Genomic DNA, 17,427 nt, shown 5'->3' with positions numbered 1-17,427 from the left:
ATTGAGTGTGCCAGTTGCTATTCTGAAAATCCAACTATTATATGAAGTGTACAGAATTTGTGGTTTGTGGGTGAGTTCGTGTATGCGTCATTTGTGAATGCATGCTTGAGAGAGTGAGCTACTCAGTTGGATTTTATGCAATATCACGGCGGGGAACACCAGAAATCGGCTTCACACATTGAACCCATGTGCGGCGGGAGCAGCGAACGCTTTAACCACTGGGCTACTAAAACCGCCCCAGTCCACAATTGATTTTATCCTGAAGTTAACCTCGGCGTTAGCGACATCGTCGGCATAGAGAAGTGAACCTACATTAGGAGATTCATCTGCTATACATATGCCTTTGCAGTTAGAAGTGTATATATATCGGTGATTAGTTCTTGGGTGGATAAACTGAACAGAGAGGATGGCGACAGGTTTGAGATCAAAGACCAAGCCATGTTGACGATGTGGCAAGATGTGTAGAAGAAGAAGATGGTAAATTAAGCAGACTTGTATATATTTGTCTACTTCTGATTGTGAGGAAAGGGGAGCTGACACTGACTTAATCGTGTGGAGCACTGTGGTGTGGTGGTTAGCGTGTTGGCCTCTCACGCCAAAGGCCCGGGTTCGAATCCCGGTGGAGACACCAAAATTTGTGACCTGGGTTATATACTGCATGTGTTGAGTCCCTGGGCATGGCACTTCGTCTTCATTGCACTCAGTTCGCTAAGCTGTTTCAAATGGGTACCTGAAAAAAGCGGATACACGGACCCATACGACTGCGCTTAGCGCTTAATAGCAGCTTTGAAAGTACAATTCTGTCAGTGTAATGATGTGTAGCGCATTGAGCATACTTGATGTATACTTGATGTATACTTGATGTATACTTGATGTATACTTGATGTATGTACTATTGCGCTTTACAAGTATACACATGATTAATAATTACACATTTACAGCTCGGTGCCAACTACATATCCATATCCAAGAAAGTTTATCTGCAGCACCGACTTCAGGCAGTGAGTGATTTTGGTTTTACGCAGACTTTTATCAATATTCCAGTAATATCACTGCGGGGTACGTCGCATGTGGGCTTCACACATTGCACCCATGTGGGGAATCGAACCAGGGACTTGGGCGTGACGAGCGATAGCTTTAGCCACTAGGCTAGACTTCACCAACACAGATGTTAAGACTGCAGCTCCGTGATGACCACCTGGCCATCATGCTGTTTGTAGTCGCTGTACCCCATCTCGTATAGTTACATTAAGAAATGTTCCCTGACATGTTAAATTGAGAATGATAACAAAATTGTGGTATTTATGGAAACATGACTTATTGTCCATTGAAATATGTTTATGGAAAAGAAATATCTGTATGCTTTCTAAACTGATAGCTGAAATAGACGTTAAATCAATGCAATCAAATGTTGTTACAAATGTCACAAAACTCTTGTCCTATTAGATTAAGAAATGTTGATTGAACTGTTGAGCATAGTAGTGTTATTCATCTAAATGTAGCTAAATTGTTCACTGAAATATACTGGAAATTGATATCTGTATGCTTCTTTAGAAAAGCCGTTCAGTGAATGCAATGAGCTGTTAAAACATCTGTTACAAATGAAATGTTACACAGTGAATGTTTTTCATCTTATACCGTTGCTACGGTCAAAGAGAGGCTGTAGCTAATTAAACGAGGAGAGTTCTACGGATATACAGCATCTTAAATATTTATATGAGAGACGTTTCGGTGTAGGTACTAACATCGTTATCACTTGCCTGATAACACCGACTTCTAAATGCCACTCCAAGAAGATAGGCTATAGCTAGTCCAGTGGGCGCCATGTGGAATAGCTAGTGCTACACATACAGACTATAAGGAAACCCACTTTGGTAATTCCAATTAAGAGTTCAACCACGCTCCGCTGCTCAACCCCGTTTTGAGCTGGCTGGGTTCCAAACACATTTTCCACAGATGTGGTTATCTTATGAGGAATCAACGGTTCAACAGCGTTCTATTTGCACATACGACGTGTAGCGTTCAGATTTCACAAGTGGGGTCAGGTGCGAGATAAGAGATGAAAAAAGACTCTCTGTTGAATTTCAAAACCATTAAAATATCGATAGCCTGATATCCCCTCCGGCACGAGCACCTTCATGTTGTTTAAACACGATTGCCAGCAATACAGATAATGGTGGAGAACGGAGTTGTTTCTAGAGACCATATCGTGTAATGTATCACATTTAAGGAAGGCTCACGCAATGAACAGCCAATGCCCTACTTAAAAGAGCCAGTCAACTGAAACACATATGCCGTGTTTTGATTTATATCCCCCTTCGAAAACAGCTGTGTTACGGCGGGGCTATTCTTTATCTGGTGTCTGGGGTTGAGATACCTAGACTTACTCAGGCTCTTACAACATAAACTGTCGTAGAAACGTAAATTGTAATACTTGTAGCAAATTTTGCTAACCCTTGGCGTAAATTGTAATGAAAACGTAAATTGTAATAAAGACGTAAATTGTAATAAAAACGAAAATTGTTATAAATACTGGAGTAAATTGTTATACGCAAATTGTAATACAATTTCGCTTTTATTACAATTTGCTCCAGGGGATAATACAGAGAGTAGAACTCGATTTAGTCTTATATGCTTATTAACATATATACTGAGGGAAACAAACAAGGGAACATCATGGCAATGTTTCTTTATTTATTCTCATTTCCTCCCAGCGCTATTCAAAACTGGAAACGTTAAAGAAACGCTTGAGTTATTTTTTTTCTGTTATCCTTTATTTGGTTCTGTCAGTATACTATTTTTATTCTAAAGTCACATCTTTCGTATATGTCACCCCGCCCATCAATACATGTTCGTGCTAATGCTAACAATATGATCCCGTCACCTATATTTAAGTACAGTTACATCACTTTACAGTAGGGGTAGTGTTGTAACCTAGTGGTACAATATGTGAAGTCCTTTTTTGGTGCCCCCCGTCGTGATATTGCTGGAATATTGCTAAAAGCGACGTAAACCCATACTCACGCAATCACTTTACAGTTTCGGAATACTCACATGTGTTTCCCCTTGAATTCTCTGATACCTTTTTACTTTATTGCGCGGCATTCTGAATAGGACATTTACACTTAAATTTACTACTTGTTGTACAAACCAATGGTCTATATTGAAAGCTGAAATATTATGTTTGGGTCAATATCTTCCTCCATATAAATCAAACGACACAACGGAGATAGTTCTAAGGATGCACACGTTTCGATGAGCGACGTTTCGATGTCGTTACTAACACCGTTATGAAGCGAGTGCCTGGTACATTACATCAACTCCTAAATGAGACTCGAAGAAGTAAACCAAGAGACAGTTATACTGCACTGAAGGTTTGTTACGCATGAAACAAACAATACATCATTGTCATAAAAGTAGCGGCAAAACACACACCAATGCTTTAGTCCCACAAAATCAAATCATCTGAAAAAAACTAATCGGAATTCACATGTTCGCCTCTTCACTATAGAAATAGCAAGACGTCTGGATGAAACTTTTGGAAGCCGGACATTTTTCGCAATGAGAAAATAATACATTCAAGACTTTGAAGTAAGTCCAGTCCTGTGACAGTTATTGTTGAACGTGTGTCCGTATACTACACCCACAAACACTGTATTACGCCAAGAAAATGTGTTACATGGATTAATCAGAATTGATATAAAGATTGTTATAAAACATAATGAGGTGATATACATTCCATCTATCGTAAACAAGTCATACATTTCACCTATCGTTGATATGAGTGAGTGAGTGAGTGAGTGAGGGCCTCAGCGATTTTGCAGCAATTCGCGGCGAGAAATACTTAAAAAGAATAATAATATATTAACGATACGAATACGATATTCACTAAACATTCTCAGGCAAACGGCACATTCAAAGTTAAACCTTACTATTGAAATTAAATTCTATATTTTGTCATATAATTTGAAAGTTAATGAAGAAATGCCCTTCGTTTAGCCACCGTGTATGGTAACAAAACACGCTTTCGCCCTGAGCTATTAGAGTTAAAACACGAGGACGATTCACGTAAAACATTCCGACAAGCACTCCATGTGAATTTAATTGAGTGAAGAACGCTGTAAGTATCTTTCTGTTCATATGAGAAGACGGAGTGAGATTTATGTAGACAGCTGTTGAGGCAGGGGGGAGCAGAGTTACCTCCAGTCACAGCCTGGGATAAGGTGTGTTGGGACGGAGACTTGGCGCCAGTCTCGGTAACCCAACCGTCCCCAGATTCCCGGTGCCTGGCTCCTTCTAGTTACAGCACATCGGAGCCAACGCTTACGCCATACCAAACGTTTTCCTTGCACACTGAGACTACATACGCGTGCCTGCAGACAGACAGGTCGATCAATCACCTACCAACATGGCAGACTTTACCTTGTTGCCAAGCAAGCGTTGCTCACTGGAGCGTGTACACAAGCAGATTCAGAGCACACCTGAAGAGGCTGGCACCAGGTAGGTGTGATTAACATGACGATCTGTTGTATGTGTCCGAAATGTAAACCAGCCTACAGAGCCGAGATGCTACTTCAGACAATGAAAGTTGAAGAAATTCCCGTGAATATACTTGATGTTTGTAGTGTTTGGGTCAACGTTATCTAATATGCAAACATTCTGGGAATGTTCCCCTGTTACACAACAGTGCCAGGCAGTATATGCCATGTGGCTGTTAGCCCTCTTCCGACTCACACGTAGTCAGGGATATGTACACCTGGGTTAACAGTTCACTCGGACGTCGGACGCAAAGTAATGAAAATTTAGAGTTCACTTGGTTCACAAGCATGAGTTCCCTGAACTGAGTTGAACCCCGGCACGGACACCAGCCATACTTAAAGAATAGTGAGACGTGTTCAATTATTTATATGTTCATTCGTCATTATTACCTGTTTATGTGATATTCACATCAAATGTGCCACTATATTTTAATTAGAACTTCACTGTTGCTTCTCCATTAAATATTTTGACGTCATGTAACACACGGTAGGTCCATGTAAGCAATGTAAGCAATGTGCATCGTGTTGTGTAACCTTTAGAGCACAGATCCACTGGATCCAAAAACATGATTTTCGTAGAAAGCTGATCCTGCCTTGTACTGATATTGATGCAAATTAGAGAAGTCATTTGCACATTTTAGAGACTACTTTTACAGTGTACACAAACATGGCGTCACGCCCATCTACCGGCGATCATGGCCGGACTGACGGGCGTGGTTACGGTACTGTCAGTGCTTTCATTCAAGAAATGTCAGGAAATTACAGATGGAGTCGATTACGAAGCCAAGAGAGAAATTCATAGGGTTACGAAATAGCAACATCAGTTTCCCGGTCGACTGTCATTTGTAGCGAGCAGACGACACAGGAATTCAGCAAAACTATGTCACTCGAACATATGATATTCAAAAGGTTAATTGAAGGTGTGAAGTTCCGCACCTGTTCGTTGTTCTCTTCAAACGTAAGCTATGATTTCCTGGCATCATTACGTACCATTACATAATATGTTACTGGGAACTAGATGTCCTGGCGCAGTGAACTGAGTGATCAGTAGAAAATTGTGTCACCGAGGTTGTGACGTAACGTATTACTACACACATATCTGTGTACATTCCACGGAGTTTAGATTGATGATGTGTGGCAAAGCTCGTTTATTTCACGACATCAACAATCCTCAAAACACATTCGCGGGATAACCTAAATTTAACTTACATAATCTGGGTCATCGGTCTCACGTGTCATGTGTCAAGGAGGCATGATCATAATTATGGAAATATGAAAGGGATTTAGAAACAAAATACGGTGACTTGCGAAATAATTATGTTGTCTCATATTGTGGACAGGAATAACCCTGTACTTGCGACGCTCCTGACGTTGCTGCTAGTTTTGCATAGAACGTGTCATCTCTAAATGGGCTACTTCTTGGAGTAATCCCTGTTTGTGTGGTTATGAAATTCCACAAAATGTCTTTTTCCACGTTTTACCTCATACCTGACTCCACAGGCGAAATCTGCAGTTATTGACATGGTCCTAAATCACTGAAGTATCACAGGTCCGACGAGATAATCTGTTTAGAGTGCGTAAGCAAGTGGTTGAGTGGTAGTGTGTTTGAGTGGTAGTATGGTAGAGTGGTAGGGTGGTTGAGTGGTAGAGTGGTAGAGTGGTAGAGTGGTTGAGTGGTTGAGTGGTTTAGTGGTTGAGTGGTGGAGTGGAAGAGCGGTAGAGTGGTTGAGTGGTAGAATAGTAGAATGGTAGTGTGGTTGAGAGGTTGAGTGGTAGAGGGGTTGAGTGGTAGAGCGGTAGAGCGGTTGAGCGGTTGAGCGGTTGAGTGGTTGAGTGGGTGAGTGGTAGTGTGGTTGAGAGGTTGAGTGGTTGAGTGGGAGAGTGGTTGAGTGTTTGAGTGGTTGCGAGGTTGAGTGGTATAATGATTGAGAGGTTCAGTAGTTGAGTGGTAGAGTGGTTGAGAGGTTCAGTAGTTGTGTGGTAGAGTGTTTGACTGGTAGACAGGTTGAGTGGCAGATTGGTTGCGTAGTAGCGTGGTAGAGTGGTAGAGTGGTTGAGTGGTTGAGTGGTTGAGTGGTTGCGAGGTTGAGTGGTAGAATGGTTGAGAGGTTCAGTAGTTGAGTGGTAGAGTGGTTGAGTGGTAGAGTGGTAGAGTGGTAGAGTGGTTGAGTGGTGAAGAGGTTGAGTGGTTCAGTGGTAGAGTGGTTGAGAGGTTGAGTGGTTCAGGGGTAGAGTGGTTTAGTGTTAGAATGGTAGAGATGTTGAGTGGTTGAGTGGTTGGGTGATAGAGCGGTAGAGTGGTTGAGTGGTAGATTAGTAGAGTTGTAGATTGGTAGAGTGGAAGAGTGGTAGAGCGGTTGAATGGTTGAGAGGTTGAGTGGTAGAGAGGTAGAGCGGTTGAGTGGTTGAGAGGTTGAGTGGTAGAGTGGTAGAGTGGTTGAATGGTAGAGTGGTTGAGTGGTTTAGTGGTAGAATGGTAGAGATGTTAAGTGGTAGAGTGATTGAGTGATAGAGCGGTAGAGTGGTTGAGTGTTTGAGTGTTTGAGTGGTAGAGTGGTTGAGTGGTAGAGTGATTGAGTGGTAGAGTAGTAGAGTGGTAGATTGGTAGAGTTGAAGAGCGGTACAGTGGTTGAATGGTTGAGAGGTTGATTGGTTGATTGGTTGAATGGTAGAGTGGTAGAGTGGTAGAGTGGTTGAGTGGTTGAGTGGTTGAGTGGTTGAGAGGTTGAGTGGTTGAATGGTTGAGTGGTTGAGTGGTTGAGTGGTAGAGCGGTTGAATGGTAGAGTGGTAGAGTGGTTGAGTGGTAGAGTGGTAGAAGTGTAGATTGGTAAAGGGTGGTAGAGTGGTAAAGTGGTTAAGTGGTTGAGTGATAAAGGGGTAGAGTGGTAGAGTGCTTGAGTGGTTGAGCGGTAGAGCGGAGGAGTAGTAGAGTGGTTGAGTGGTTGAGTGGTTTAGCGGTAGAGGGGTAGAGTGGTAGAGTGGTTGAGTGGTAGAGTGGTTGAGCGGTTGAGTGGTTGAGTGGGTGAGTGGGTGAGTAGTTGAGTGGTAGAGCGGTTGAGTGGTAGAGCTGTAGAGGGGTAGAGTGGTAGAGCGGCTGAGTGGTAGAGTGGTAGAGTGGTTGAGTGATTGAGAGGTTGAGTGATTAAGTGGTTGAGTGGTAGAGTTGTTGATTGGGTGTATGGGTGAGTGGTTGAATGATTGAGTGGGTGAGTAGATGAGTGAGTTATTGAGTGAGTAAAACTCTCGCGTCACGCCCTCCCATGACGTAACGTTAAAGCAATTTTGCGCACTCAGTTCTGCACACATTCACTCTCTTAAGAAGCATTTACTCGTCAGGTGAAGATCGCCGGGTCATTGACTGTCAGTGACTTTTGCACAAATGAGGTCAATGTGCCATGCATCATCGGTTTAACAATGTATGTGCGTAACATGTCCATATTTTTCATGTGGGATCAGGTACGATATACGAGAATACACAGGGTAATCTGGTGAATTTCAAAACCATCCAGAAGTTATCGCTTGGTAGGCCGATCAATAGTCTATCAAACGCGGGAGGTTTGTGCTGTTGCAAAGCAATTGCCTGCAATATAGATACGTACAGGATAGCAGTGTTGCTACTGTAGACTATACCACGCATCCTCGAGGACTGAGACTGCATATGCCTGCAGACAAATACGTTCGTCTAATACCTACTCCACACGGAGGCCTTCAGGCTGTTGCCAGTAGGTGTTTGGAGTTTACGAGGGCGTGTACCAAGTACGAAGCTTTTGACAGGCATTTAGAAAACATGACAGGTTTTATGGATACCAACTTTTATTCCTCCACTGTTGGGGCGTCTCTGTTATGCACTGTGAAGTCACACACCGTCTGCTCATGAGCATCATGTTGTACAACCTTAGTGTACAGATCCACTGTTATGGCATATCTGTTATGCTATGGCGCGTCTCTGTTATGCACTGAGACGTCACACACTGTATGCTCATGAGTATCATGTTGTACAACCTTAGTGTACAGATCCACTGTTATGGCATCTCTGTTATGCTATGGCGCGTCTCTGTTATGCACTGAGACGTCACACACTGTATGCTCATGAGCACCATGCTGTACAACCCTTTGGTGTACAGATCCACTGTTAGTCCGTCTATGTTATGCACTGAGACGTCACACACTGTATGTTCATGAGCATCATGTTGTACAACCTTTATTGTAGTGATCCACCGTTGGCGCGTCTCTGTTATGCACTGAGACGTTACACACTGTATGTTCATGAGCATCAAGCTGTACAACCTTTAGTGTTGTGCTCCTCTGTTGGGACGTCTCACACTGAGACGTCACACACCGTATACTCATGAACATCATGTTGTACAACCTTTAGTGTAGAGATCCAGTGGATCCATAGACGAGCCCTTCAGACTGATGGTCCTCCAGTGTGTGATGGCTGAGGCTCACCCATTTCCCGGTGGCTGGTATGTCTCCTACGCATTTGTCTCCGTACTTGCATGCTGTTTTGCACCTACATCCTCGTGATTTAAACATATTTATTCATTTCATCCGATACCCATACTTCAAACAGTTCAAAATTAACATTGGGGTGTTTGGTGTAATAAATTCTGCGTTTGGGGAGAGAGAAAGGTGCAGATGTTTACCGTGTCAGGAATAAACGATCTGGAGCTCAAAGTAGTTTTTCTCATTTAGTATTTTGTAGGTCCGAACTATTTCTGAAATTATATCCACTTACAGATGATACGTTTTCTGGAACTAAACTATATAAATAATCTGGAAATAATTTGTTATCCGTTTCGTAAAATACTTAAAATGAATGAGATCGTTTCATTTAGATTCAAATCAACTTGCCATTTTTTAGCCTTGTCTGACACTACCAGATAGATAATTATTCAGACATGTGCTGCTATCTTAGAGCTAAGTGCCATCAGCAAATAACCCTATATTACTCTTACTGTCATCGACAATCTCGTCTATGTAAACTAAGTAAAATAAGACTGAACCTTGTGGTTTTAATTCGGAATTGAAGTCGCTGATTAAGACACGCTGTCTTCCATCTTTCAGGTAACTTTTAAACCATAAAAGTAATTTGCCACAAATCCCGTAAGCATAAGCTTTGAATTTCTGCGTGATTCCTCTGTGCCACATTTTATCGAACGCCTGGCTTGTGTTACAAAAACAACACTCCTATTTCCTTCGAAACTCTTTATGTAATTCTTTAACAATAAAATCAGTTACAGTTGGTAATATGGTAAATATCTGGCTGTAAATCCTGACTGAAGATTTTCGCAATACGTTACCGTCTCTGAGTTAATTACATACATATACTTCAAACAAAATATATGGGAACACCTTGAAATTTGATAGTCATGTATAGGCGTAAATCTGGTGAGGACATATATTATCAGGTAAATGCAACTTTTGTAAATTTTGTAAATGCAAAGTCGCTTCAAACGATATGTTGGAACATGAAGTGAAGCAACTGATTCTCTGGTGGTTGAGTTTGAGTGAGCTGAAACATTGTAAAGAACAGCGAAAAACAATGGTAATGAAACACACCAGCAACATGTTTGATTTAAACGAATGAACACAACAGCCTAGGGCATCTTGACAGATTTGCCTTGCAACTTGTGTTCAGAAATTGCCAGAGAACTTGTGTTTCAGTACTCGATTACCGATACCGTCATGACAGGTTACTTTAATGACATCAATGGAAGGTAAAATATCTTTATCGGAAATCAGTGGGATGGAGGATAATCCCTCGTCCGTTTTTATCTTAAACTCTGGTAGGTTCTCCATGTTTGTTATGATATTATCTTCATCATTGTACGCTAAAATCTCATGTTTAATTGGAGGAAATAATGAATCATTTCTGATGCCATTTATTTCTGTTCACGGTTACGTTTTCGTTTGAAACGCTGCACTTCGCCTGCCATCCACAATAGACTATTAGGTATTTTTATTTTGTTTGGGATATGCTTATCACGAATGTCTAAGAAAGACTCAGAGGACGAGACAGCGGCTTCATCAGTTGTGTCAGATGACATGGTATCTTGCCAAGGAACTGAAACTCTCTTTATCATTTTTTTGTAGCTTTTAATTGCCCTTATAAAAGTAATACTGTTTGAAATATTGTCCTTAAAAGTTACGAATGTAGGACAATTATGGCTACGTATTGGATCATACATAACATAACGAGGTGTTAATATTTGATGGAAACAACAAATTAATCAATGTTCTAAAAGTGGGTGTGATCCTAGTAGGTTCGGTAAAGAGCTGTTTCAGCCCATACATTACCATCAAGGTATCGATTTTATGATTATTTTCATTTAGGATATCAAGCTTAAAGTCAGCCGCTATAGTGGTTGACACATTGAAGGCCATGGCACTACATATTGATTGATCTATTAACTCCCAATAGACTTCGTTTTACCTGCGCGATAAACAGGTACAAGTATTTTTATTTTTACACACGATTTGTATCCACTTTGCTTTTAGTCTTGGTATTGATTGATGATCCATACCATTAACGTAGAAATTATATATAGCATTTATAGCTACACCACACATAGTGTCTTGGGTTTGGGTTGAACTCAGTGGAACCATTCATTCTAGCGTGTTTCATGGTCTCTGCTAAACATATTAGATCCTACAAGGAGACGCCGTATAGTTGATAAAACGCGTCATGTATTCACAAGTAGTGATGAGCTCCAATGTTACGTCATCTCGTCAACATTTCAGCCACATAGTGACGATAAGTTGTTAAATTATAAGTCATCGAAAAACTGTAAAATAACTCGAGTATCACAGATTTTGTCTGAAACTAGCATGTAAATCTAAAACTGTTTTATTTACTAACACTATAGATGGCCAACAACTGACGATAGATCACCATACTAGGGACCATGAGGACTTACAATGCCTTTGCTACGTGTTGGACCTCAGTTGGATTCACACCAACCCTTCAGATATTGGATTAGAAAGTGATTCAGAAACAAAATATGCTGACTTGCGAAATTGTTATGTCGTTTCAGAATGGGTCCTGGGATGAGGCTTGCACTTGCCACGGTTGTGACGTTGTTGCTAGTGTTGCCTACTGTGCAAACACAGAAAGTTTCGACTCTAAATGGCCCACTTCTAGGACAACGAGTGTCAATGTTGGGCAAGTCTCTTGACGTATTCTATGGAATCCCATACGCCAAGCCTCCTGTGGGTGATCTCCGCTTCAAATACCCAGAACCGTCAGATCCATGGGGACCGGAAGTTAGAGATGCACGAAAACAAACACCATCCTGCATCCAAATTAAAGATGCTGATGGCGCAGTTGAGGAGCACAAAAAGATACCAGACGATTACAGTGAAGACTGCCTTCATCTTACAGTGTGGGCGCCATCAGATAATGCTGGCAATCTGACAGTGATGGTCTGGATCTATGGTGGATCTTTTAATAGTGGATCTACACGAATGCCACTTTATGAAGGAAAATACCTTGCAGCAGAGTATGACGTCATCTTTGTTTCAATGAATTACAGGTTGGGACCTCTAGGGTTCAGCTACCTTGGACCAGACACGATCCCTGGGAATATGGGCTTGATGGATCAACGACTGGCCTTACAATGGGTGAAAGGCAACATTGCCAACTTTGGTGGAGATCCAACCCGAGTGACCATATTTGGAGAAAGTGCTGGAGGTGTCAGCGTGGGTCATCACCTGGTGTCACCTCTGTCTCGTGACGTGTTTGACAGAGCGATCACGCAGAGTGGGACCTTCAGTTGCCGTTGGGGATACACAGTACCTAAAACAGCAAAAGAGAAAATAAAGAAGTTTGCTAATCATCTTGAATGCCCTTCGTCTTCAACTGATGCAGACATCTATGACTGCATGAAGACAGCAGATGCCCAAACTATGGCAGATATTCAGCTTAGTTTGTTAGGTGAAGGGCTTACATTTGTTCCAGTTGTGGATGGGCACTTCCTCCCCGATGAGCCAAAGTCTCTTCTGTCCAGTGGATCCATCAAGCAGACCAGTGTATTGCACGGGTTTACTGAAGACGAGACAGCACTGTTTTTGGCAATGATGTTGCCGCACATGAGAAACGTAACCACACTACCGGAAACATTGATTTTAAGCCAGTCAGAGTATGAAAGTCTTCTTTCGGCTGACATTATTACTGGTAAGAAAATTGAAGAGTCTGTTCGCGTGTTTTATGAAAGTCAGAAAGCGCCCCTAAAAGACACTGATTATCTTGATGTCATGATTCGTATGACTACAGATAGTCATTACAAGTGTCCTCATCTTGAGTTTGACAGATTGTACACTCCTGACAACCCCACCTACGTGTACAGTTTTAATCACCGACTATCAATTAGTCCATATCCACAGTGGATTGGAGCACCCCATTCGTACGAGCTTGACTTTGTGTTTGGCTGGGTTCTGGAAAAGTCTCTTGGATGTACAGAGGAGGAGATGGAACTCAGCAGGACCATCATGACGTACTGGACCAACTTTGCCAAGTCAGGGTGAGTGAATCATACAGTGTGTCTGAGACTGTATGCGTGACATACTGTATTCCATTTGATCAGTGATTTACTGAGTGAAAGATCCTCCACACGGACTGAAATTTACATTATGACACAATTTGTATCCACACAATGTATTCTCATAAGTTAATTTTCATAGAAATGTACCGTTGGTGTACGTTGTCCTTTAACACACGTATCACACACAGCTTTCAAGATTACCTGTTCGTTTTTTCCCACATACTGGTCAATACTTTCTGTCTTTAAATGTTCATGTTTCTGCAGCGACCCAAACGCTCCTGTCCCCGTCAAGGTGAACTGGCCAGCCTCTGACAACACTGATCTCTCCTATATGGTTCTGGACGTGGGCAGCAAGTTAGCAGCACGACACGGGGTAGTCAACCACGAATGTGTCTTCATGAACAGGATTCGACCTATGATTTCAAAAGGTAATGTTTATGATGGAATGTACATTCTAATAGTTTCAGAAGTGACTTTGATACTTCTTTTATTTAACTGAAAAAGGACAGACAACAAAAGAAGATCGACAACTGAAATGATGAATACTACACAGTATGTTGACCTCGATAGAGCCATATCAGCATGTTTCTATTGAAAAGTCCATGTTTATAAATGCATGTTCTAACGCTCCCGGTTTTATTTAATAATGATACAGATATGTTTTAGTAATGAATAAATAGCATTTTGTATGTATTTATCATTTGTAGCAGTGTTGTCCAAAACCAAATGACACCGAGCAGTGTATTTGGAGTGTAAGTGAGTTTTGGGTCAATGTAAATATCAAGACAGAACGCACCGACTTGACTTGGAGGGTGGGGGAGGTGGGAGGTGAGGGTGGGGTTGGGGGTGCGAGATTGAACGGTCAGAGGTTAGAATGAACTAAGACCATGTAACAAGGGACAGTTCTATTGTAGGATGAATGTAGTATAGGATTACTAAGGCTACGTGGCAAGACAGCGAGGTACGGACCTTGTACACAGGCACTGGCAAAGGGACAAACTGTTGATCATGGCTTAATAATATGGTCACTCGGGTTGAATAATCAAGGAGGGTTGATGACATCTAAACACGATCCAGCGAAACAGTGACGATCTGGACATTTGATGGATGCAGCACACATTTGGACATGGGGTTGTTTGGTGATACGGGGTTGTTTGGAGAACGGACACACGTGGCTTGTCCATAGGTCATTACACCCCAAGAGGTTCAGGATTACTTACTGTACGTTCACTAAGTACATGTGTTGACATTATAAACGTTTGATGTTAACAAATAAGCCACTAGAATATTTTGAAGTTGGTTGTTCCTGCTCGGTTGTCGCCTTGGAGAGAAGCTCCAGAATAAAGAACCTGGCTCTATGAATATATTAACATCAATATGTACTACACAGTCTTTCTTCATATAATGCAGCTTGATGTCTTCCAAGTGTCAATAGCTCTTCTAAAGTTACTGCATCTGAAGTATGATAAAAATCCTTTCCAAGTGAAAGTGATGAGTTCAGATAGTAAATCTTTACATGGAATATCAGTAAGTGTCCTTTGATATGTTTTATAGCCATAACAGCTTTAGAGCACTGGAACATTTTGGGCATATATTCATGTCAATTTGGGTGTAAACATAATGCCCATATATCTGTGGAAGTGTACAACTTTAGTGTTTTCACCACCGTAGGTCCACTTTTCATAACTTTTTAAAAGACCATCACTGTTGTTGGCACTTTCACTCCCGTTTCTAAGCAACATAATTTCAAACCATCTATTTTCTTTTTGAGTTGAACAGCTGAATAAACTACAGATGACACATCATCTGAAAACGTTATAGAGAAAACTATTTTATTGCAAGCAGTAGGACATACACCACTGTCAAATATCTGCTTGAAAATGGCAGCAATTGTGGCTAAAATAATACTCTATAATTTTATGATATTCTATGACAACTCCATCGGGTCCAGGCGATTTATTATTTGTTAACGTGTTGATTTATTGTTCCCCAGCTTATATGATAGGGTTAATAGGTTGATGATCACGCCACAGTCAGCTTTGTTGATATTGGGAGATAAAGAAGGAGGGTTTTCTGCTTGGAGGAGAAATTAGAACTGATATGGTGATATCTGGGTTCTGATTCCATCTGGCATGCTCAACTGTCTCCCAGTTTCACAAATGTTATTGGAATGACGACATTAGGAGATCAACTGCATCCTTAACCATCAAATATATGTTAAACTCTTTATACATAGATTCAAACACCACACTGTTTTCTTCCTTTCATACTTATCTTGACCAGGCAATTGTTTCATTGTCACTTCTTCCCAGTGATCGTGGGCTTGTAAATAATTGGAGCCTTCTTGTTTGAAATCAAACCTTCAAAAGACTGGAACATGATTTGTGTCATCTCGTGAACCTAGATCAAGGGCCGAGATACATGGACATAAGCTTTGCTGTCATGTCAACGGTGCTGGCACATGCATATTCATCCTGTTTGGTCTTAGTGGCACAGCCATATCAATATGCCTACACATATATCTGTGGTTCAGTGGGGTAGCCTATTGGTTAAAGTGACCACTCGTCACGCTGACAATCCTTGTACAAGGTGTGGAGGCCGTTTCTGGTATTGCCGGAATACTGCTTAAAACAGAATGACACCATACTCACTCACTCATTCACTTACACCTAAATGGTTATGGTATTCATATCAGTATCTTCATGGTGGCATCCCATATCGACATGTTCATACCTTTATGATCATATGATATCAAAAACGTCAGTTTTATCAGTTAGCTCATATCTATACGGTCCTATTTATACAGTCATATCAATGTGACCATACAGGTATGGTCATGTGATAGGGTGATATCAAAAACGTCAGTTTTATAAATTAGCTCATATCTATACGGTCCTATTTATACATTCCTATCAATGTGACCATACAGGTATGGTCATGTGATAGAGTGATATCAAAAACGTCAGTTTTATAAATTAGCTCATATCTATACGGTCCTATTTATACATTCATATCAATGTGACCATACATGTATGGTCATGTGATAGGGTGATATCAATAACGTCACTTCTTATCAATTTGTTCATATCTATACGGTCCTATTTACACATTCCTATCAATGTGGGAATACATGTATGGCCATGTGATAGAGTGATATCAAAAACGTCAGTTTTATCAATTATTTTATATCTATACGGTCCTATTTACACATTTCTATCAATGTGGGCATACAGGTATGGTCATATGTGACAGAGCCATCGATATCAATTCATTCTGACACTTACATACCAATATGGTCATACCTGTATGTTCAAGTTTACATATTCATATCACTACATTCATTGCTTATGTTTATCTTAATATATACATATCGATATGTTGATACGTCCATCCTGATATCGCCAGGCTGATATATCATTTCTGCAGTCATACATTTATGTTCGTACAGCTTTGATATTTTGTCTCTGCGGGGATGCATGTGAACTGCAGTCAGGTAAATCATGAGTCACACTAATGTGTTTCAGACCGAGCGGACGGGCAGGAGCACTGCACAGAAGGGATGAAAGTGAACTCGTCACACCGCATGAATGTTGCGACACCCTTTACCGTGTTGTTTGTCAGTTTGTTGTTTAACGCCGCACTCAGCAACATTCCATCAATATGGCTGTGATCTGTAGGTAATCGGGTCGGGTACAGACAATCCAGTGATCACCTACAGGTGATCGATCTACGATCTGGGATACAATGACGATGTGTCAAGTAAGTCTGTGAGCCTGACCACCCGATTCCGTTAGTCGCTTATTTCAACCATCATGAGTTACTGAAGACCAATTCCAACCCGGATCCTTACGGGTCACTATATTGTTGATTTATTAGTAACAAGAGCTATCATTTTCACCACACTCTACACACCTCTCAATAAACAGATAACCTGTATTCTGCCGTTCCTAACGTTTCCATATTAAGGTTACATTGGCACACTGTGCTGTGAATCTCTTAGATACGTTATTAGCATAGGCAAATCTACTTGTTCGTGAGAGAATGTGACGAATTCAGAAATGCGGCTGTGAATTAGGGTTTATTTTGGCGACTGATACACAAGAAATACACTACTGACATCCTGACACGATGATGTGCTAATCTGCGTTAACTTCACTCACATTCACAGTCAAAACGTCACGATGTATTCCTTCCTTGCCAGCCAGCTGTTTTTCGTTGTAATTTTCAAAAGGGCACAGATGTCTCAAGGGGGATAACCCTTTCTAAAATGATCATAGCGTACCACAACAAATAAACAGATCTCTTCATAGCCTAGCAAAATCATTCACAAAATATCCAACACAAC

The 17,427-nt window shown here is 41.1% G+C and overlaps 1 protein-coding gene across 1 annotated transcript; it reads left to right on the top strand.

The window, feature by feature from the left end:
- Positions 1-4,120: 4,120 nt before the first annotated feature.
- On the top strand, positions 4,121-17,018 carry LOC137260002 (acetylcholinesterase-like). The gene is made up of 4 exons (XM_067797683.1): positions 4,121-4,500; positions 11,577-13,061; positions 13,347-13,510; positions 16,607-17,018. The coding sequence occupies exons 1-4, from the start codon at positions 4,409-4,411 to the stop codon at positions 16,750-16,752; spliced, it is 1,887 nt and encodes a 628-aa protein (XP_067653784.1). The 5' UTR covers positions 4,121-4,408; the 3' UTR covers positions 16,753-17,018.
- Positions 17,019-17,427: the final 409 nt, after the last annotated feature.

Source organism: Haliotis asinina, chromosome 13 (assembly GCF_037392515.1).
Source record: "Haliotis asinina isolate JCU_RB_2024 chromosome 13, JCU_Hal_asi_v2, whole genome shotgun sequence".
Lineage (NCBI taxonomy): Eukaryota > Metazoa > Mollusca > Gastropoda > Lepetellida > Haliotidae > Haliotis > Haliotis asinina.
Note: the sequence above shows the minus strand (reverse complement) of the source record. Positions and strands in the feature narration are given on the sequence as shown.

Bases quoted from the DNA above. Each gene is read 5' to 3' on its own strand.
- LOC137260002 (XM_067797683.1), top strand. From the start codon at position 4,409: ATGGCAGACTTTACCTTGTTGCCAAGCAAGCGTTGCTCACTGGAGCGT. The intron at 4,501-11,576 runs GTAGGTGTGATT...ATGTCGTTTCAG, and splicing joins CCTGAAGAGGCTGGCACCAG to AATGGGTCCTGGGATGAGGC. The intron at 13,511-16,606 runs GTAATGTTTATG...AATGTGTTTCAG, and splicing joins TCGACCTATGATTTCAAAAG to ACCGAGCGGACGGGCAGGAG.